Raw genomic sequence first — 23,650 nt, forward strand, 5'->3', positions numbered from 1 at the left:
TTCCCACCTCTTCCCTTGATACACAAAGTACTACTAAAAATCAAGGAAGAACGCGTCCAAGGATAATCCTGATAGCTCCAAACTGGCCAAGACAACACTGGTACCCACTGCTGAGGAGCATGTCTCGAACAATATGTGGCCAATACCCTGATGCCTTTGATGTTAACTCAGAACAACTACAGCATCATACATCCAAACCTAAAAGCGTTGCAACTGACTGCATGGAACATCACATAGCAGCAGCTAATCCAGAACTTTCCCAAAGAGTTAAAGACATTATTCTTGAAGCACGCAGACCTTCAACAAGAAGGAACTATGCTGGAAAATGGAAAAGGTTTGTCATTTGGAGTACGGAAAGAGGAAAAGATGTGTCAAACATAGATATGCCTAACATTCTGGAGTATCTGGCGAACTTCTTCATTCAGGCCTGTCCTACTCCTCCATCAAGATACATGCATCAGCTATTTCAGCAGAATACAGCTTTGATCCACCTGTTTTTCGCACCCTTTGCTCAGGCAGTTCCTCAGAGGAATCAAGAATGTAAAACCTCCAAGGAAACCACCATTACCAGCTTGGGACTTAAACTTTGTGCTAGAAAAGTTGACACTATCACCCTTTGAACCAGCAGCAACAGCAGACCTACAACACCTGTCATGGAAAACTGCTTTCCTATTGGCAATTACTTCAGCAAGGAGGGTTTCAGAACTACAGGCCTTAATGGCAGTGCAACCCTTCCTAATCTTCCACCAAGATAGAGTGTCCATGAGGACTAATCCTACATTTATGCCTAAGGTGGTATCCAGAGTGTCTTTAAACCAGGCAATCCACCTACCTACCTTCTTTCCCAACCCACAAAACAGAGGGGAAAGAATACTGCATACCTTGGATGTACATAGACAGCTACGCTACTACTTGGACAGAACAAAAAATAGCAGAAAGACTGACCAACTTTTTGTAGCCTATGCAACAGGAAGGGAAGGAAAAGCTATTTCCAAACAGACAGTCTCCAAATGGATAGGAAATTGCATACGATTCTGCTACTCCTTCCATGGAAAACCAATTCCACAGAACATAAGACCTCATTCTACAAGGGCAACAGCCACTACCACAGCCTTCTTATGAGGAGTGGCAACCAAAGACATTATTGAGGCGGCTACTTGGACCTCCGTGCATACATTTGCCAAGCATTATAATTTGCCTCTATATTCCAGATCCCGAGCAGGGTTTGCCACTGCTGTACTGCAAGGGATCCTAAACACACCATAATCTACTTTATCCTCCTCCCTAGTTGGCTATGGTATTCTACCCAGTTGTTATGACTGCAGATGCATCCATGAAGGACATAGTACAGTTTTGTACCTACCATAAATGTAGATGTCCGAACTGGATAGCATCTGCAGTCAGGATTACCCTCCCTCCTTCCCCTCTGTGGTACTCCTAGGGTGTTTACCCTCCTAATAGCTAGCTGGTGGGGGGGAGTCTTTTATGGTGTATTTGTTTGTATATATGTACATACATGCTTATTTTTGTGTTTACCTCTATCTTTTGGAAACATTGGCATCTATCCAAATTTTAGCCTTCAAGAGGGCTACTGGCATCTGGGGCAAGAAACACTGAGGAAAATGGCGTCGGCTGATGCTTTTATACCCGAAGACCAACAGAGATGACGTCGGGTGAAGTGCGACATCAGCCGAAGCCGGACCCGGACTTTGGAATCCGGCCGACTGAAGGGCTGCCTGACGACAGGACAACCCAGTTGTTATGACTGCAGATGCTATCCAGTTCGGACATCTACATTTATGGTAGGTACAAAACTGTACTTTTCCTTACTTAGATGACTGACGCCTCACCGCACCAACCAGGCATCTGCTCATAAAACGACCGACTATTTACTCCAGCTGTGTCACTGTCTGGGAATCAGTATCAATATGAACAAATCACAACTTCAGCTATTCCAAGTCTTGGAGTTTATAGGGGCTCATTTAGACAGTCAATTCTCTAGCTCTTCTGCCACAAAATAGAGTTGTCGTATTGAAGACACGTCAGCTGGGTTCTCTGTCTCCCATTTTCCCCAGCAAAACTGATCCTCAAAGCTCTGTGTTCAATGGTTGCTGCAATTGCTTTAATTCTCACTGCTCATCTCCACATGAGAATTCTTCAGTGGCCCTTTCTTCAACACCCTTTAAGACATCAGATAAAATTGTCTCAGGCTTGCAGAAAGTCTCTTCTTTGGTGGATTCACTCTGAGGAGATCAGTTAAAGGCGTCCATTTATCTTTACTCCTGTGAACGCCACATTGACTATGGATGCCTCCCATTTGGGGTGAGGAGGAGGCATTACTTGGGATGCAGTGTTCAAGGCATGTCGTCCCAACAAGAGATCAGTTTGCATATCAGTGTTTTAGAGACGAGAGCGGTGCTTCTAGTGTTGCAAGCCTTTCAGAGTTTTTTCTTTCTAGGGACTATTGCAATACAAACAGACAACATGTCAGTAATCTGGTACATCAACAAATAAGGGGGAACCAGATTCTACCCCCTTTATCGAGAAACAATGAGAGTATGTCAATGGGCGAGCTCATCCAGCCACTTTCTTGTAGAGATGCACATACTGAGGAAATAATGCATTCTAGCAGACAAACTCACCAGGACTATCCTCATACTTCATGAGTGGTCTCTCAACCAGTCAGTGGCAAACATGATCTTCCACAAATGGGGGGTCATCCTTGCTGTGACCTATATGCATCTCAACTCAAAAACAAATGCAGCAGGTTCTTTGTCCTCATTCCACCTCAGGGACAGAGAGATTATGTATTCCATGTTTGGCCTTCTGGTCTCTCTTATGCTTACTCCCCCTGCCTCTCATCCCCAAGTTTCTTCAGAAAGCACCTTGGTCGAAGAGCACAGTAATCCTCATTGCTCCCTTCTGGCCTTGACAGGTGTGGCTCCCTTTCCTTTGGTCTCACCTAGTACGTCCTCCTTGGACGCTGGATCCCAGTCCAGACATTCGCTCTCACCCATCATGGCAAATTCATCTGAACATTGTAAACCTCAAGTTAATGGTACGGTTTCTCCAATTCCAATGATGGGTAGACATTCTAGGCTTTTCTCCCCAGTTCGAAAAATCCTAGTCTCATCTCATAAACCTTTGACTAGAAAGATTTAGAAAATTTAAATGGAAAATGTTTTCTTTTGGGGCTTATAAGAAAGAGTTAAATCATTTTACTGCCCCACTTATTCTAGATTTTCTTGCCTCAGTTTTTCAAGATTGGGCAAGCTTATCCACTATTAAAATTCAGTTAGCAGCCATTTCCAACTATCACATTGGAGATGATGCTTCTCCTTTAGTGTCATCTAATTGTGTAAGGCTTTTCTTAAGGATACTTTCTTACTTACACCTCCAATAAAAGACCCTACTCCACCTTGGGACCTGAATATAGTTTTGCAAATGCACAACGATATGCTTACCTTAATTGAGACACTTTAGTACATCCTCCCTTTAAACCATCAGCTGAAGTAGATCTCAAGTTTTTTTCTTACCAAACTGTATTTTTGTTGGCTATAACTTCTGCAGGACTAGTATCTGAACTCCAAGCACGGTCTTCCAAACCACCATATTTGTTTTTTTCACAAAGGCAGAGTTAACGTTACGCACAAACTCTTCCTTTTTACCAAAAGTTGCCTCTGAAACCAGCATCAGTCAGGTGATCGGTTTGTCAGTTTTCTTCCCCAAATTTGAAAATAAAGGAAAATACACTGTCCGTCTTCTAAACGTACACAGACAAATTCATTTTTACTTTCACAGGATCAAGAAGTTTAGGAAAACTGATTAATTATTTGTCTCATTTACTAATAGAATGGGAAACCCAGTTTCAAAAACTGCATTGGCTAAATGAATAACAGATTGTATCTCCTATGTTTTTTCTCTGAGCGGCATAACTTTACCAAGACAAACAAAGGTGCATTCGACTAGTCCATGTCTACAACAGCTACCTTTTGGGCTAGAGCATCCATTGATGATATTTGTGCAGCTGCCACATGGTCTAATACCCATACTTTCATTACTCATTACAAATTGGACCTCATCTCCAGAACTAGAGCAACTTTTGGTTCTGTGGTTCTCTGGAACATCCTTCCATGAAGGCCACCCAAGGTTACATAGCTGGGACTCTGCTCCAGTCGTTGAGGAGTGAATGTAAATGACAAAATCAGATAAAGATATTATGTACTCACAATATCGTTCCATCTGTGTTGTCCATTTTCATTCTCCCTCAACTTCCCTCTCTCCTTCCCCCTGTACATGTCTTTGGTAGAGACCTAACAAAATTGTTGATATGAACCACAGTTCCTGTTTAAGCTCCTGATCTTTCAGCTGTCACTTTTCTGTCATAGCATTGTTGTATTTTTCCTGATAGTAATACATATAGTAATACATATAATAGCAGCAAACCTGATGTGACTTATTGCAGCAGTCAGGAGCTTTATTGGTAGGGGAGGAGCTTGAGAGTCAGATCCTGGAATCTGTAGAAGGTGGCCATGTTGGATCCGAGGGTCGGATCCAAACCCATCTGTTAAGGAAGAATTAAAATGAACATCACAGATGAAACATTATGGTGATGGAGCATTAGTGTAAACACACAACATCTTTTTCATGTCTAAATCGCATTTTGTGAGATGGACACTGTGCAATTCTCTGACTTATTTATTTCACTTTACTTGTCTTATTCATGCTCATCTTGATCTCCTAATATCAGTCTATGTTTTGAGGTAGGGGTACTCTGATTTGCCTAATATGTTCCTGGGGTTTTTCTTTGTCATTTTCCTTTAGAGCAGTATGAACATTTTCACTGTAACAGTCTCTCTGCATGCTCTCTTTTTATCAGATGATTGAACCAGCAAGCTGAAGCAGACTTTACTTTGCACTCTTTGTTGGATAAACTTTTTTTTAGTATTTGCTTATCGCAACCAGGTTCTAAACAAGTGGTTGCGCATGGTAGGGAATGGTAAAACTGCAAAAGCATTATGGTGTCAGCTGCATTTAAATGGCTTGCGGATAGTAATCGAAGTACCATATTTAAACATGGAAGCCCGACTGACTTTTTTCCCCCTTCTAATGTCGTACAGGCGGCTGGAGGCTCAACACTAGGATGATGATCATTTGAAGCAGACTATGCTAAGATGCTTGGTTCCCAGGACAGATTCCAGTTAAAATACTACACTTCCTCAAACACAGACTGAAAAATGTAGCTATGCTTCCTTTTTGGAAACTATAGTGGGAGTTACCATCAGTCCGTGAATATCCAGGTTTTGCAGTTTCTGTGTTTTGGTTTGGCCCTGGAGGTAAATGGTTAAGCATTTCAATTTTAATCTAAATTAAAAATGCATGAAGGCAGTATGTGATACTTGTATGATGACATTATGTGCATTGAAATTCAGTGGTAACATTTCCCACATGTAGGTTCATACTAGGCTGTCTGCCCTAGGGTATTTATAAGCCTAGCCAGAGTGTGTTTGGCTTTCGCCACCCATTTTAAATTAATTTTGCTATGCCCTTTTTCGAAGTTAGTATACTGTGCCTCTGTCTAACAGTGACACAGAAGTGATACCCGGGGTAAACCTACAATCCCCCATCCACTCATCAAGATTCCTCTTGAAGAGAGTCAATGAGGGACACTGCCTAACCTGGACTGGGATTTTATTCCAGAGTGAAGGGAGCCTCTGGGTTATGAATCTGTCTCTCCAGCATGTCCTATTTATTTCAGTGCTGAGGTTCAAGTCTCTTGAGCGCGTAGCTCGATGGGATTTGGATTTTCTGAGGTGCAGCATGTACATTAATTCCGGGTTGGACATGGCTTTATACGTCAGGCACAGATCGCCTCTGAGCAGGCAGTATGCCACTGAGTAGAGCTGGAGTTTCTTTAACCGGGCAGCAGATGGCATCTGTTTGAGCCCTTTGATCCTCTTGGTGAGGTACTTTTGGGGTCTTTCCAGTTGCTGCAGGTGTCTGGTAAGGTACATCCCAAAAGGGGCATTGTACTCAATTATGGGCCTGATGAGGGATGAGTAAAGAGGCACGATGACCTCCCCTGATCTAGATGTGAATCCCTTCATGATTAGGTGGGCTATATAGAATGTTTTTCTAACCACTTTGGCCACGTGGTTGTCAAATGACAGATTGCTATCAACTTTGGTCCCCAGGTCCCTAATTACTTTCGTACTTAATGGATTACCAGTTATGTGGTAATTTGTGGGCACTTTGTTTTTGCCAAAGGGGATGACTATGCACTTTTTGGCGTTTAGCTTGAGGCCATGGCTCTGGCACCAGTTGTCTGTTTCTATGAGGCCCTTTTGGAGGATGCTTGTGTCGGCTGGAGAGTCGATTATGGCGCCCAGTTTGCAGTCATCTGCGAATTTGGTCAGCCACAGTCCTTCCGTGTTGGCCTGTACCCCTGAGAAATATATACCGAACAAGAGAGGTCCCAGGACTGAGCCTTGTGGGATGCCAGTTGTAACTGGTTTGGAGTCTGACATGGCTCCAGCAATTCTAACCATGTGGGTTCTGTCCTTGAGCCAGTTTGCAACCCATCTAGTGACATAGGGGTTTATATTTAAACTGGTGAGCTTATCTATAATGCCCGAGTGGGGTATTATATCGAAGGCTTTTGCGAGGTCCAGGTAGGCTGTGTGGACCACCTTCCCCTCGTCAATGGCCTTGGTGACTGTTTCAAAGAAATCAACCAGGTTTAAGAGGCAGAATCTGCCCTTAAAGCCGAACTGGGTAGGATCCAGTGTCTGTAGGTCCCCAGTATCTTTATTTATAAGGTCCATGATGATCCTTTCCATAGCTTTGCAGACCAAGCTAGTCAGGCTTATGGGGCGATAGTTTCCAGGATCCATTGAGGCACCACCTTTGTGGAGAGGGACCACCGTTGCTGTACGCCACTCTTTGGGTACATATCCTGTAGTAAGGCTGAGACTGAACAGTAGTTTTATGTTTGGGTTTAGCTCTTCTTGGAGTTCATGTAGGACGCATCCCGGGACACCATCTGGTCCCATTGATGCTGTGTTTTTTGCTTTGGAGAGGGCGGCTCTTACCTGAGCATCTGAGATGTCAAGGGGGCAGCACTCTGCTGGGATAGATATTTGCCCTTTTGGTGGGGAGGGGGGGGAGAAGTTTGCGCTGAACCTGTCAGCTAGGATGTTGGCAATGTCTGTGGGTTCCGTGTATTTTTTTGTCATTTTGGACTAATTCTGAGCATATCTGGGAATTCCCACCCAGGTTCCTAACATAACTAAAGAAAGCCTTGTGATTATCCTTAGTGTCCTGTGCAATTTAAATTACTGCTACCAGGATTACAAGCAGTACAATAGAACCTTGTTGCGATAATACACAAGTACCCTTTTTTTCTTTATTTCCTTCGTAGCCTGTTCCACATCCCAAAAATTATTTGATCTTTCAGGAAAGTATTATGAAGACAGGTGCATATAGCAACTTCATTCTCACACTTACCTCTTGACATTCCTTGATTGTCAGGAAAATCTTGCTTCTCACCTGCCTGCTGTACAACAAATAATAATTTTCTCTAAAGCCAAAAACACAGCATCCATGGGACCTGACAACATCCCAGGCTGCGTTTTACACGAAGTTCAGAACGAACTGGCTCCCCACTTAAGCACCATGTTCAATAATTGCCTCGCATCAGGTTTTGTGCCCACTGAATGGTGCACCGCAGCAGCTATCCCACTCCACAAAGGGGGAGCCACCACTGATCCCGGGAACTGTCGACCTATTAGCCTGACGAGCCTGGTCTGCAAGGCCATAAACAAAGACATTGGTAACTTCCAAACTTTGGATCCCACCCAGTTCGGGTTTGTGAAAGGCAGATCATGCCTCCTGAACCTGATCGACTTCTTTGAGGCAGTCACCAAAGCTGTGGATGAGGGTAAGATGGTTCACACAGCCTATCTTGATCTCGCCAAGGCTTTCAACACCATCCCCCATTCTGGAATTACAGCTAAACTCACTAAACTAGGTATAAATCCCTACATCACAAGATGTTTTGCCAACTGGCTCACTGACAGAACCCACACTGTAAAAGTTGCAGACTCCAAATCTGACCTCAAAGCAGTGACAAGTGGAGTACCACAGGGTTCCATCCTGAGACCTCTCCTGTTTGGTATCTACTTCTCTGAAGTACAGGTTAACACAGAAGGCCTCTGGCTAATGAAGTTCACAGATGACTGCAAACTAGGAGCCATAGTCAAGTCCCCAAATGACGTGGACATCCTACAGAAGGGCCTCACTGAGACAGATGCCTGGTGTCAGAGCCATGGCCTCAAGCTCAATGCCAAAAAGTGCATTCATCCCCTTTGGTAAAAACTCTGTACCCATGAACTACCACATAGGCAGCAATCTACTTAACACCGAATGCGTGATAAGAGACCTTGGGACCCAGGTGGACAATAGTCTGTCCTTTGATAGTCACATTGCCACAGTAGTCAGGAAGTCCTTCAACGTGGCACACCTCATCATAAAAGGGCTCTCATCCTGGAAAAAAGAGGTCATTGTTCCCCTCTACTCGTCACTCATTAGACCCGTTATAGAGTACAACACCCCTTTTGGAATGTACCTCACAAGACATCTGCCACAGCTGGAAAGGCCACAGAAGTACCTCACAAAGAGGATTACTGGCCTCAAACAAATGCTGTACACTGACCTCCTCAAAAATCTCCAGCTTTACTCCGTAGCATATCGCCTACTCCGAGGTGATCTCTGCCTAACATATAAAGTTATGTCAAACCCAGAGCTGCTGGACATGCTACACCTGAAGAAATCCCAATCCCTCCGAGCTACATGCTCTAGGGACCTAAACCTTGTCACCACATTAAACAGGACACACTGGAGGGATAGATTCCTGTCCCATAGACTTCCTATACTCTGGAACAAGCTACCCATCTATGTCAAGCAAAGTTCTTCATTAGCACTCTTCAAGAAAAATCTTGATGAGTGGATGGGAAATAGGAAATACACCCCTGGGATCACTTCTGTCTCTCTGCTGGACAGTGGCACAGGAAAATAACTTTCTTGGGTGGCGTAAGCTATGGAACCTTGCTGGCTAGGCTTACGTAGGCCCTTGGGCCGATAGCCTAGTACCTACCTATGAACATTCCGGTGTCCTTAGTTTTTAATACTTTCCCTTCTGTTACAGTTTTCTCTGGAACAGCTTTTTGTACTGGTATGATTGTATCATTATTAATATAGGTCTTTGCTGCTTTTTGATAGACTTGGAGCATGCACACATCATCTCAGTTAAAAAGTCCTGCTAAGGAGCACCTGTCCAATTGCTTATTTTTTATTTTCATAAAATTAGTGCAGTCTACTCCATCCAGTTCTTCTGGCACAGCAAAAAAAAAAAAAAAAAAAAAAAAAACTTTTTTTCTGCCATGTTCTCCGTTTTCTAACTCTATTTTTGAGACAGCCTTTTTGAGAATCTCCATGTTCAGAGAATCCTTCCTCATTTTACTCTCTGATTTTCTCAATTTTCTAAGTTCATCTGAAAGTCTACTTAAAACTCCTGCTATTTTTCCAACCTTTTGTCATTTGACTTTATACATTCGTCCAGTGTCTTAGTTAAGGTTAGCATCTCTTTGCGCATTTAATTTATTTTTTCTATAAGTTGCTGAAAGCTGTCTGCTGTGCTAAAGATGCAGCTTAAACTTTTTTTTTTTTTTTTTTTTTTTTAACAGCCGAGTGGTTCTTCACAGACACCTTTTTTTCTGGTTACTTTCCCTTATTTTTTCCAAATGTTTTGTTGGCATGCAAGTATGTAAACATATTTTACCCGAATTAATAACATTAACTAGATTTTTAACAATTTTTCAGTTTTCACACTGGGAGAACTCTAGTGAGTATGTTGCTTAGTCATCCACCATCTTAAAATCATTGTTTGATGTTTTCTAGTAATTCTTCGGTCATGTCTGATGCATCTTGGTTTTCCAGTTACTTTGGTCTGAATTTTTCAGAATTCGATTTTGAAGTTTATTACCTATATATAAACAATTAATTTTTAAAAGAAGGCCTTGTTTGACTGTAGAAATCGTAGGTGGGCACTTATTCCCGGCTTGGAAAATGCTTTGTAATGGCAATGCTGAGAATTAAGGCTTTGAGCTTTTTCCTGTCTGCTTCCTGTGGGCTAGTGTCTGATTCTCGCAGCCTCCATTTGCCTGCTGTATGACAGAGCCAATCTTTTAAGCAGGCAGTGTCTGAAAAATGTCCATGTGGGTTATTGTTCTTCCGCAGTTATTGAATACAGATTAATGTTACGTATTACATTTTCCTTGTTTTCTAATTCGCTTGTGCTGGAGAAAGTCATTATGGAAACAAGCTCAGTAGAGTAGACAAGACTTCTCTAAATGATTTTTTTTCCATTACTAATATTTACTTTTAGTATTGGGTTCTGTATTCTAGAATTAAATCTGTCAAAATGGTCTCTTCCTCTTACGTTTTCTACCCTTTCTGTAGCTCGGCTTAGTGGCTTTTACAATGCTGCATTTTTTTTTCTGGCTAAATCCCCACCAGCCTCCATTCCTTGCAACATTCAAGGATTATTAGAGTTTCTTGTTCTTTTAACATCTGTGCAGCAGTGGTCAAGTATGTTATCCTCAAGGGTTCTTTTCTGCAGTGCTTGTCAGCAGTGCTGTATTACCATTACCTTCATGAGAATTTCCTTTCCGGTGATATCTTTTCATCGTGTATGTGTTTGAAAATGTAACTAACACATACTGCCGAAACTGTCTTATGGTTCTGTTAGGTGCCTGGGTAAGTAGTATGTTTCCACCTTGTATTTCGAGGTTAACATCAAACAGGACAAATGTCCCAAAACGAAAAGTAAAACACTCTACTCAGACTAGTTTCGGCTGTCGCCTTTTGGTGTTTTCTTCAAGTTTAGTTGGCCGTGCATGTTGTACGTGCGAGGAATGCTGTTTAGTACTGTTTTTGTTAACACACCAGTGTTATCACTTCCAGAGGTGGTTAGTATGAAAAGTGACGTTTTTGAAAAAATATCTCTGTAGAGTAGTTTTGTTAGTATTAAGATTCAACGATGGCCAGACATGTAGGTAATTGCTCATTGTTGTATTTGGTGTTATCTGGAGTACTGTTTTTACTGAAATATTTCCCTTCAGCTTTAAAATCCATGAGCTGCATCAGATTGCATTTAATCTGGATTGCATAACTGTTTGACAGAATGCCATACTGGTGGTGATTGATTCCCACTCCCTGGGCAGGTGGTGATTGATCCCCCACTCCCTGGGCAGGTGGTGATTGATCCCCCACTCCCTGGGCAGGTGGTGATTGATCCCCCGCTCCCTGGGCAGGTGGTGATTGATCCCCGCTCCCTGGGCAGGTGGTGATTGATCCCCGCTCCTGGGCAGGTGGTGATTGATCCCCCGCTCCCTGGGCAGGTGGTGATTGATCCCCGCTCCCTGGGCAGGTGGTGATTGATCCCCGCTCCCTGGGCAGGTGGTGATTGATCACCCGCTCCCTGGGCAGGTGGTGATTGATCCCCCGCTCCCTGGGCAGGTGGTGATTGATCCCCCGCTCCCTGGGCAGGTGGTGATTGATCCCCCGCTCCCTGGGCAGGTGGTGATTGATCCCCCGCTCCCTGGGCAGGTGGTGATTGATCCCACACTCCCTGTACTCTGCTTATAGCAATGTCTCTGCATGCTTAAACTGTGTTGTCACTTAACCCTTTGTACTTAAGTAGCATTTATTTGTTGCTGAGTGTGTCTAAGCTGACAAAAGTTGCTTTATTTGCCATTCAAATGGAATCCTTTTACAGAGCAGTAAGAAAGGACATCCAACTATTACTTTGCAGAGTAATACAGATTCTCCATAAAATTCAATAGTTGGTGTCAGTGTGCTGCATGCCTATCAATGTGCTTTTGTCTTGCATGGGTGCCAATACTTTAACTAAACATTTTTTTCTTTTTTGCAGTTTTATTGGATTGTCCCTTTTTCCTTTAAAATCCCAAAGCTCCTTCATAAAGTGAACACTCAAATGAACTCTTGAATTAACTTTTCATATGGGTGTAGCTAGGTTATATGAATTGTATGCCACTGAATGCAGTTTACGATATTTTGTGCAAAGAAATGTGCAGTAAGTAAATTGTCATAATAATTACTGTTCTTTTATTTTGTTAAGCTGGGCAAATTGATTTTTTGTTTGAGCCTGCCATCTCAAAAGATCCCCCCACTATTCAAAAGAAAAGCTTTACAGAAGCATACAATGCATTTGTTTTGGGCGGTACCTGCTCATGGCTGCATTCTGCAAATTGGTATACAATTTCATAACATCCTGTCTATGCCCCTGCTATGTACCTTTTGTACAGTCTTTAAGTTTAATAATAAAACAAGATATTTTAAAACACACATGCACACAGAATGGTTTCACTTTTTTAATTTTGTTTCAGATTGAGAAAATTATGAGCTCCATTGGTGCAGGAATTGGAACCTCACAAGAAGACCAGCTACCATCAGGTAATAGCATTTTCACTACTGTTTTATATCTGTTAAACATTTTATTGTCTTTCTGTAGTGGCCAGAGCATCAGTGCAGCGCCACCTGCTCTGCCCTTCTTACATGCACTATGCAAAACTGGTTTGACAGGGAAGCAAGAGATGTCATTCTGGTGACAGTGGTTCATAGGCGTGTACTAGGCTAATGGCCCTGGAAAGCAAAAGATGTCATTCTGGTGACACTGGTTCATAGGCGTGTACTAGGCTAATGGCCCTGGAAAGCAAGAGATGTCATTCTGGTGACAGTGGTTCACAGGCGTATACTAGGCTAATGGCCCTGGAGCCTTTACAGCCTAGCCCATAGGATTACCCTGGCAGAATTAATTAGTAGATGTCAGTGTGTGCAATGGTATATTGTCTGATTGCTAGTCTTGCAGGGTTCGTTGCTCTAGCGAAGTTTCCAGTGGCAGTTACACTGGCTGTACCTTGTCCCAGCTGGTATTTTTCATCAAAACTGCCTCCTTTCCTAGTGGAGGATGCTCACTTTTATACATCAGACACTCAACATTTGGTCAGTCTTTCCTGGACAGATTCCACAGCTGTTTTACAGCATTGATAAGCCCCTTCTCATTACTTTGTTTATACAGTTCTCTTTCTCCACTTCAGCATTGGGGCATCTTTCCTTCCTGATGGAGTTCTTTAATTGGGTTCATCAGTTTAAGTAGTTATGATCCATTTGCTGGCAAGATCTGTGCTTTTGTAATGTGGGACACTCTGTGACATCATTCACTACATATATACACTTAGTCCTGGAGACCATCATGTTTCCTGCTAATCGAGCAGTTTCCATTAAAACTGATGTGTTCAGTGCTTAGCTTCAAATTCTAACCAAGCCTTGGGTCTTGGGAAGAGACGCAAAGCAAGAACCAACAGTGGCACAAACCAAAAACTGAAAGACACCTATGGTAAGGAGCCAAAGATTGGAAAGATGATTACAGAGGCGAGCCAAATTTAAAATTTCAAAGTGTTTATTAAGGTTTAGCCCTTTCTTTCCCAAATACTGGAACTTCTTCAGAACAAATGCATTCTAAAATATTCACCTTCTATAGAAAAAGGCTCACAAATCACATGCATTTGATTAACCAATCAACTATAAAATCAGTCAACAATAGTTAGCCACAGAATAATGCCTTAACTTTAAAATAGAATGAATGGAACAAGCCTTATTAATCTCCAGTTAACAGTGGCATTCAGCAAGAAAGAGGTAGCTGGGAACATATTTTTTGGAAGTGTGATGAGCCGGCAGACTTGGGATTCCATGCAGGACCGCTCTGTCAGAGATGTTGGGTGAGCGGATTGGACTGACTGGGGAGATGAACAGCCACTTCAGGAAGTAACGGTTAGTAATGAATTAAATAAGGACAGTTTTATGCCATGCATTATTTCTAATGAGGACGTTGAGTTTTATTTCTACATTTATTCTAGCAAGTTAATTCATTCTGAACATGTCAATGTTTTAGCCAAGGGGTTGTCCTTTGTACCAGCTTGCTGGGGTAATATTGTGAGCATTATTACTGACTTAACTTTTTGTGCAGAAGTTGAACCTTGCTGTTTTAATGACCAATAGTTTTAGTAGTAATACAGGTAGGCTTTATAGACCTAGTGTTTATAATCCAGCTTCCAATAATCTTGTTTCGATGTTTGAGAAAGTTTGTGATTTTGAAATAAGGAGTTCTTTAAGTAATCGCTGTTTTAAGAAATATTTTAATTTAACCAAGTGGGAAAAAGAATTGTTTATTGAGACTGCGAATGGTAAGACCATTTGTGTGATGAAACTGGATAACGGGGGGGGGGGGCGGTTTAGTGATTTTGATCATATAGATTATATTAATGCTATGACTAGAATCTTAGTGGAAGATCCATACTAGGAGATTTCCAGCAATGAGATTTTTCTTGCTTTTGTTAAGATTGATTTGCTTTTGGAAGACACATTATTACAGGGTCAAATTTCAAAAGGGGATTATGAATTCATGTTGAATGAAAAGACAGTTATTGCTAGTATTTTCGGTATTCTGAAAATACACAAGGATCTTAATAATCCCCTTTGTGCCCCATAATGGACACTACTAGATCACAAACATTTTTTATTGCCAAATGGTTAGCTGGATTCTTAAAAGACTACATCACTCTTATACCTCAAATTTGTAGGGATTTATGGCATTTTTTGCATTATTTGAATGTTACCCCTTATGTTGATGAAGCTATTTTTGTGACTATCTATGTAAAGAATTTGTTTTCAGTTGTCCCACATAATGGGAGTTTAGATTGGTTTGAGGAATATCTTAGGAAATGTAATAGTTTCTCAGCTGATCTGATTAATTCCATTGTAGTTCTCATGGAAGTGGTATTGATAAAATAATTACTTCTTTTTTTGATGGTCATTATTCTAAACAAAGTACCGAAGTTGCAATGGGGGGGGGGGGGGCAGCTTGTGCCCCCATTTTTGCAAATTTGGTCATGGCAGAACGGGAAGATAGATTTTGAATGGTGAGTTTCACAATTGTTGGTCTTTATGCATTAGGTTCCTGGATGATGTATTTATTTTGTGGACTAGGACTGAGTTAAAGTTCCAGGAATTTTTGAGTTACATAAATACCACTACAAGTTTTTTAAAGTTTGCACATACTTCAAGTGAAACAGAAATCACATTTTTAGACGCTGAAATAATAAAAGACCAACATAATTTAAGATTTGCTCCAACATCTTTAGAAAGACCACCTTTTCAAACGCTTACCTCTATTATTCTAGCATGCATCCCATCTATCAGAAGAAATCTGTAGTTAAGGGACAATTAGTCAAGCTAGCTCATATGATTACTGAAAATGAAGTTTTCAAGCACAAACGTGATGTCCTGATTAATATGCTAATCAGGAGAGGTTATCCTATTGATTTTCTTGCTGAAATAAGGGATGAAGTGGTAGCTAAAAGAGGGTGAGGAATTTGTCCCCATTTTGCATGGTAGTATCCATATGGTTATAGCCATTCTAATGGGGTTACACAAACTAGAGAAATAAATAAGATAAAATGTATTTCTACATTTGTTTTGGACAGTGGTGCAATAGTCAGGAATAAGAAAAATTGGGGAATTTTTTTATCCAGTAGTTAGCTGATTGGGAAAGTATGAAACGAACCTCAGATTGTATTTAGAAAAGATCAAACTTTTAAGAATTACTTGGAGTTTAGGAATGGACAAAACATTTTGAATGCAAGAAGGTTGGGGAGTTTTAAGTGTAGGAGATGTTCCTTATGCCCATGGTCATTATACTTGATATACAAAGGGGGTGGTCTGTTTAGCCCAATGTCAGTCATGTCCTGCTTTTTATGTCGGTAAGACCACCTGGAAATTGAGCAAACATGTGTTTGAGCATCTTTTGGATATTAGATAAAAGCGAGACGCTAATGCTTTATGTAAGCATGCACTTTGTTTTAGTGATCATGTTTTTAAGTTCTTAGTTATAGAATAGGTGAAACAGGATCCTCTGGGTAGGGTTACAAAGGAACGCCTTGAAATTAGTGAATTTAAATGGCAGGTTTTGCTGAATGCCACTGTTTATCCAGCGATTAATGAGGCTTCCTTGTTCCATTAATCCTATTTTAAAGTTTAGGCATTATACTGTGACTAATTGTTACTTGATTTTATAGTTGATTGGTTAATCAAATGCATGTGATTTGTGAGCCTTTTTCTGTAGAAGGTGAATATTTTGGATTGAATTTGTTCTGAAGAAGTTCCAGTATTTGGGAACAAAAGTTCTAAACTTTATTAAACACTTTGGAATTTTAAATTTGGCTCACTCCTATAATCATCTTTGGCGCCTTACCATAGATGTGTTTCAGTTTTTGTGAAGCGATGCAACAAGAAGCACTACTATAAATATTCGCATTTGAAAACTACCGTCTGCGCACACCAGAATGAGATCATGGTCTGCAGTGCTACCAGGAGGACTTCTATAGGGAAAGGAAGGCTGCTCATGGATGAAGTCTTAGACTTCACATTGAACACTGCTGCAGGCACTGCTGCTTGTATCTTTGCCCTACTGGTAGTAAGTCTGTTGATGAAATGGCCTTGCGAACTTTTACAAATACTGAGTTTCAGCAAGAGCCCATCCTACTACTACTTGGAGAATGGCCACAGCTAAGCTCTGGATCCACCAGCCTTTTATCAGGAAGGTTGCCTCTTGAGTTATTAACTCAAGGCCTACTTGTGACAAAGATCTCCTCTACAGTACAGCAAGACCTCCTGTCCCAGAGTTGACGGCAGTCATTTAAATTGCCCCAACCAAGGCTCACTGCTAAAAGCAAATATTACACAGATATTTGTTTGCTAGGAGCTTCAGTCATACGGTGGGAACACACCCTTACAAAGGATGCCCCAAGACAGCATCATGCCTGTTTCCCACTCCATGCCCTCACTTTCTGTGCTATGTCCTTCCTTCCTCTTGCTTGGAACCAAGTACATGACTTTAATAAGCTTGTCCTAGTATAACACACTGTTTGGTCTCTTAAGGGTCTGTGGCTCCAGGGCCACTGTCTGTAAAACATACAAAGATTGTGACCCCCCCCCCAACCGCACCTTATACGCAGATTTCTCTACTTATCCTTGTTCTGCCTACCCCTGGGTTATTCATACATAAAATATAAGGGCTAAAAAACTTCCATGGGAATTCTTGTTTCTGAAGGCCTTGGTGATGGGCCCATCTCCTACCTGGTTGTCTCCACCTGCCAAGGAGCTTGTGGAACTTATTGCCGGCAGGGCTTGGAAGGAGCAGGACACAGTGGAACCAGTACCCAAACAGGCAGACAAATTCCTCAGTCCCTCCAAAGATGAGTTTTTTTTTGGAGTAAGGGCATCCCTGTTGATGTCATCGTGGTGGCCACTGCTACTAAGAAGGAGCTAGTGGAGCATCCCCCGAATAGGGTGTCTCGGGCAATTGACCATTTTGGAAACCTCATGTTTGCCTCAGTTACATTTGGACTGAGGACAACCAACTACATGGCACATTTTACCTGGCTTCAGAGGGATTTGGTATTGGAACTCATCACTTCCCTTACAGAGTTGCTGCCGCCAGAGAGTCTTAAGCTGGGCTGTCCTAAGTTGTCCACTCTGACTTACCTGGCTAATGCTTCGATGAGGTTGATCTTCAGTGTGGTGGAGGCCACCTCTCGAGTGGCTGGCACAGGAATTGCTATTAGACAGGGCACCTGGCTTTGCTTTTGCGGGTTTGCGGAACCCTTTAAGGCATGTTTTACCAACACTCCATTTGACGGTTCGACTTTTTTCGGACCTTCTGTCAAAGAAACATTGACCCACAGTGAGCAGGAGGGTAAGACACTGTCCACAGTGGGAATCGAGTTTTCTACTCCCAAATGATCTTTTTCTAAGGCTCAGAGAGGGAGTAAGAAACTTTGCTTCCACAGGACCCAGTCCTCCTTCCGGGATGCTCCCCAAGAATTCTCTTCCACAAGCTGGATCAGGGGATTCAATGGTAGATGGTGCCCCAGAGGCAGAGGGGGGTTCGCAGAATCAGGGTTCCCTGGAATCTTTCTCAGAGAATCCCTTTCAGTGCTCTTGAAGTGCTGCCCTCCTGTCATGTCTTGGGGGGCAGTGGGGGCACGATTCTCCCTTCACCCACTAGCCTGGACAAATATCTGCTCAGATCAGTGGGTGTTAAAGATTATTTCCAGGGATTACTTCATTCCCTTTTTTTTTTCAGTCCCCCCCCCCCCCCTATTTCAAAACCTCTCCCGGACATTCCACCCCACCATAGGGAGTTGTACCATCTCTTGATTCAAGACCTTCTTCTAAAAAGAGTCATCCAAGGGGACCCAACAGGACAACGAGGGTCCAGAACTTACCCTCGCTTCTTTTTGGTGCCAAAAAGACTAGGGGTCTGCACCCAATTTTGGACTTCAGCAAACTAAATCCGTCAGTCCAGAAGTCCAAGTTCCGGATGGTCAGTGTAGTGTTCAGTCCATTTTGCGCCTCTTGCCTAAGGATGATTGGATGTGCTCAGTTGATCTCAAGGACACGTCCTATCGTATCAAGATTGACAGATGCTCCAGAAGATGCCTGCACTTTCAATTAGTGGCCTGTCACTACCAGTTCAGAACCCTGCCCTTTGGACTCACCACAGCCTCCTGGGTGTTTATCAAATGTATGTCAGTGGTGGTGGGAGCTCATCTCTTTCCATAACTAGATGACTGGCTCCTCACAGCTGCCATGAGGCATCAACTGACAGTGGTCAGCAGTTATACCCTCAACCTTTCATGATCTTAGCATCACGGTCAGTTTGCCAAAATCAAATCTTTCTCCTTGCCTGAACCTAGAGTTTATTGGGCTTCAACTGGACATGGTGTTGGAGACTGCAGCACTACCCCTACGCAGAGTTCAACTTATTCTGAATCAGGTCTATCACTTGCTGGTTCTAGAGCATCCAGAAGCCAACCTAATTCTGAAAGCATTAGGCTCGATGGCAGCTGCCATCCAGTTAGTGCCACTTGCCAGGTATCACATGCATGTCCTGAGTGGACTATTAGTTCAGTGGTCCACTCAGGTTCATCCCATGTCCATGCCCATCAGGATGACTCACGTGCAGAAATCACCTTGCTTGGTGGCTTCAGCCTCAGGACCTAACTCTGAGCAGACTCCTCTGTCTTCCCCGGCCCAAGGCCACAGTAACCACAGACACTTCCCTGTTGGGGTAGGTGGGGCATTTTCAGAGGAGGGCAATTCAAGGCAGGTGGTCCCCCACAGAGACCAAATCGCACATCAACATCCTGGAGATGAGAGCAGTCGTCCTAACCTTGCAAGTCTTTCAGAAGTGTCTCACACTCAGGACTATAGCAGTTCAAATGGACAACATGGCAGTTGTCTGGGATATCAATAAGCAAGGGGTAACACGATCTTATCCCTTCTGCAGAGATGCCTTGAGAGTGCTGGAATGGGTGATGTCTTCCAGGCACTTTCTTTTTGCAACTCACATTCCCAGCAGTTCCAACGTGCTGGCTGAAAAACTCAGCAGGTCTGTCTTGAGTCCTCATGAGTGGTCCCTGAATCCATCAGTGGCATGTCAGATATTTGATCATTAGGGTCAACCATGCTGCTCTCTCTGCGTCCCCAGTCAACCACAAATGCAGCAACTACTTTGCCCTGGTCCCCCCCCTCCATGGGGGAGTCACCCAGGGATGGTCTGGTTCACAACTGGCCGTTGGGACTCCTGTATGCTACCCCCCAACTTCCTTAATTCCCAAGGTCTTGCAGAAAGCCCGCCACCTGAAGACCTCTTTCATCCTCATTGCCCCCTTTTGTCCTTATCAGGCATGATTCTCCCTCCTCCTGTCTCATCTGAAATATCTCCCCTGGGTATTGGATCCCGTTCCAGGTCTCATTTCCCATCCCTGTGGGGGGGTTCCCCTTCCCAGCCTCCTGACACTTCGTCTTACTGCTTGGGTCCTCCAGTTCCAGTCATCATTTCCCTGTCCAGGCTCCCCTCTCTGGTGAGAAATATTATCTTAGCATCTCAGAAGCCATCTGCTAAGAAGGTGTTTTCCAGTAAATGGAAAAGATTTTCTATTTGGGCCAGACAATGAAATTTAGATTCCTTTTCAGCCCCGATTCCTGACATTTTGTTTTTGTTGGCTTCCCTCTTTCAGGAATGTGCTAGTTTCTCCACGATTAAATTCCAGTTGGCGGCCCTCTGTAATTTCCATTTGAATGAGGGTCCCACCTTTCCTTCTAAACTGTGCAAAGCCTTTCTCAAAGGAGTCTTTCTTCTTAGACCTCCTGTCAAAGATCCTTCTCCACCATGGGGTTTAACCCTGTTGTTGCAGTTTTTAACACAAACGCCCTTCGAACCAGCTGCATGTTGTGATCTTAAGTTTGTGTCTTGGAAGATGGCCCTCTTGGTGGCCATTACTTCTGCCAAGAGAATTTCTGAGTTGCAGGCTTTCAACGTTAAGCCCCCTTTTATGGTCTTCACCAAGGATAGGGCATCCCTTAGGACAAATCCTTCATTCCAAAGGTGGCTTCAGAAGTTAACCTCACCCAAATCTATCCAGCTACTAGTTTTCTTCCCTAATTATTCTAATAAGGGGGAATATACTTTACATTGCTTAGACGTTCCTAGGCAGCTACACTTTTATCTTAAGAGGACTGAGGAATTTCAGAAGTTAGACCAGCTTTTCGTGGCCTTTTCTCAGGCCAGAAAAAGTCTGGCAAGTTGCTGTGGTAACTATTTCCAGATGGATTGCTACCTGTATTTCCTAAATTTATGATAGGCATATGGAGCTGTCCAGACTAGTTAAAGCCCACTCTGCTAGGTCTGTGGCTACATCTTCAGCCTTCTGGGCTAAGCTTTCTTTGGATGAGATTTGTGCTGCTGCTACTTGGTTTAATCCTCATTCTGTTGTCTCGCACTATAAGTTGGATTTGGTGTCTAGCAACAAGGCTTCCTTTGGTTCCTCTGCTCCGGCATATCCTTCCTTGAAGCCACCCAGGGTTCACAGTAACTGGGGACTTTGACCCATCCATTAAAGACACAGCATCAGACAGAGTTATGTACTTAATGTAACTTGGAGTCTGTGCTATCCAGTGTCATTTTTCATCACATTCCTGCCCTCCTCCTCCCTTCCTTCTGGGGACCTGGTGGAACTGGAGGGATGTTTCTTCTTGGGGATAGTTAGTCTCCTAGGCAGGTGATGCTGCCTTTTCTTGATCCAGCAAATTCAATCTGAGGGTTACAGGTCAGCAGGGAATCTTGGGAAGGGGAGGAGCATGAACTCTGGATCTGTTTATCATTTGCTGATTCTGATCCAAGACCCATCCGTGATGAATAATGACACTGGACTCGTTTTATGTTTGTTTGTCTGGGAAATTCCTTTTTATCTTGGTGTAAACCTCTTCCCCCCCCCTTTTCTGGTCACAGATAATGATTATTCAAACAGTAATAAACTAGTAAGTAAAGTTGCTTGCAAGCTTTAGGTTCCCCTTCATGACCCATTAGAAGCCCATCCAATGTAGTTGAACAAATTGGAGACACTCCCCATTCAACCCAACACAAAGTATTTATGAATTACTTTAATTACCTCAACATTGTCTGGGAATCATACACAACCTCAAACATGCAGGCCTAAAGATTCCTGGACTTTAACAGAAACACTCAAGAACAGTTGTTCTGCACTCCTACCAGGGTATACTTATTCTAGACATGGTCTGTCTGTACTTTGGTCATTTGGACCACAAAGCTGTCTCCTTTGAGATACATATTAAGCAGGGACCTCAGCTAACCCCAGAACATTTATAAAAAATATTCCAAAGCTAACTGCATCCTACTAAGCAACAGTCTAGCAAAATTCCAAGTCCCCCATACCCTGAGAACACAGTTACTTATGCAGAATTGCTCACAGAAGCAGGTTACAATAATGTAAGTCGCTGAACAGCCTTACCTACTGGAAATAAACAGATACTGGAGCCTACCCAATTCAGTTTTGTCAAAGGCAGGTCTTGCCTATTTAACCTGGTGGGCTTCGAGAAGGTCACTAATGCTATAGATGATGGCAAAACAGTCCACCGTCCCTACCCCAACTTGGCCAAGGCATTCTACACAGTACTTCAGCTGAGCATTGTAATAAGCTTACGTAATTGGGCATAAACCCATATGTCACCAGATGGATAGCCAGCTTGGCTCACTGATGGGAATCAAGAAGTTAGAATATGGGAATTCACTTCCACAAAGAGGACATTCGCTGTTGGAGTCCCACACAGTCCCAAAAATAAGTCACCCTGGTGGAATATCATTACAAATAGGTTGCATAACAAAAGAAAGAAAATCAGGTCTAAAAACAGAAAGGGGATTATCCAGCAAGGTAAAAACTCTCTCATGAATCTGAAGAAGGCACTTGGGACTAATCAAGTCCACCAAAGCTAAATTTGAGAGAAAAATAACCTCCCAAGCTAAGGACAACCATAAAGCTTTCCTCAGTTATGTCTGCAGCCTTAAAGGTAACACCCAACAGTGTGCCGAACTAATGGTGAATGGAACCACCTTTACAGAGCCAGAGGATGCAACAAATCTGTTGGTCAATAAATTTAGCTCCAATTTTATCCCACTATCACCCCAGTCACCCTGCAGGAAATATCTCCCACCATGTCTTCAACTGTCACTAGGGAGTAGGTCCTCACTACATTCAGTGGTCCCTGATAATATTCCAGGATGTCTCCTGAATGGCATGAACCATGATTTAGCCTCCAGACAGGCTTCAGGCCAACAAATGTAGGACTACAATAGTTGTCTTTCTACACAAAGGGAGGCCTTCCACAGACTTGTGTGTAAGGCCTTGGGAAGAAATATAGGTCTGATAAACAGTGTCACAGGAAACTGACGGACACTGGAGCCTACCCAATTCAGTTTTGTCAAAGGCAGGTCTTGCCTATTTAACCTGGTGGGCTTCGAGAAGGTCACTAATGCTATAGATGATGGCAAAACAGTCCACCGTCCCTACCCCAACTTGGCCAAGGCATTCTACACAGTACTTCAGCTGAGCATTGTAATAAGCTTACGTAATTGGGCATAAACCCATATGTCACCAGATGGATAGCCAGCTTGGCTCACTGATGGGAATCAAGAAGTTAGAATATGGGAATTCACTTCCACAAAGAGGACATTCGCTGTTGGAGTCCCACACAGATCAGTGCTGGGGCCTCTTTTATTTATTTATTTTTTTTTGGGGGGGGGGTATATACTTTTTTGAAGTCAAGTCAAATAGCAGGTGCCTCTGGCTGACTGCAGATGTCTGTAAAGTAGGCATGGTCACTGAATCTCCTAAAGAGACAGATAACAGTTCAAGAGGGCCTGACACAGACAAACAACTGGTGCCAGAACCATGAGCTAAAACTTGCTGTGAAAAAATACATTATAATACCCTTTGGAAAGATGACCACCCCTAGAAATTACCACGTTGATAATACAGCCCTAAAAGTAGACCCAGTGGTGAGGGTCCTAGGAATGTATGTTAACAGTAAACTGACCTTTTAACCACCACACGTCTACTGTGGTGATAAAATAATTCTACTTGGCACAACT

The 23,650-nt window shown here is 42.8% G+C and overlaps 1 protein-coding gene across 1 annotated transcript in view; it reads left to right on the forward strand.

Moving 5' to 3' along the window:
• ANKS1A (ankyrin repeat and sterile alpha motif domain containing 1A) overlaps positions 1-23,650 on the forward strand; it is a 3,005,277-nt gene that overhangs the window by 2,014,532 nt on the left and 967,095 nt on the right. Inside the window, exon 16 of the mRNA XM_044076145.1 lies at positions 12,468-12,534. Within this exon, the coding sequence (XP_043932080.1) occupies positions 12,468-12,534 (67 nt within the window). The remainder of the gene's footprint in view (positions 1-12,467; positions 12,535-23,650) is intronic.

This window comes from Protopterus annectens, chromosome 7.part0, assembly GCF_019279795.1.
Source record: "Protopterus annectens isolate FY-2018-M chromosome 7.part0, PAN1.0, whole genome shotgun sequence".
Taxonomy (NCBI): Eukaryota; Metazoa; Chordata; order Ceratodontiformes; family Protopteridae; genus Protopterus; species Protopterus annectens.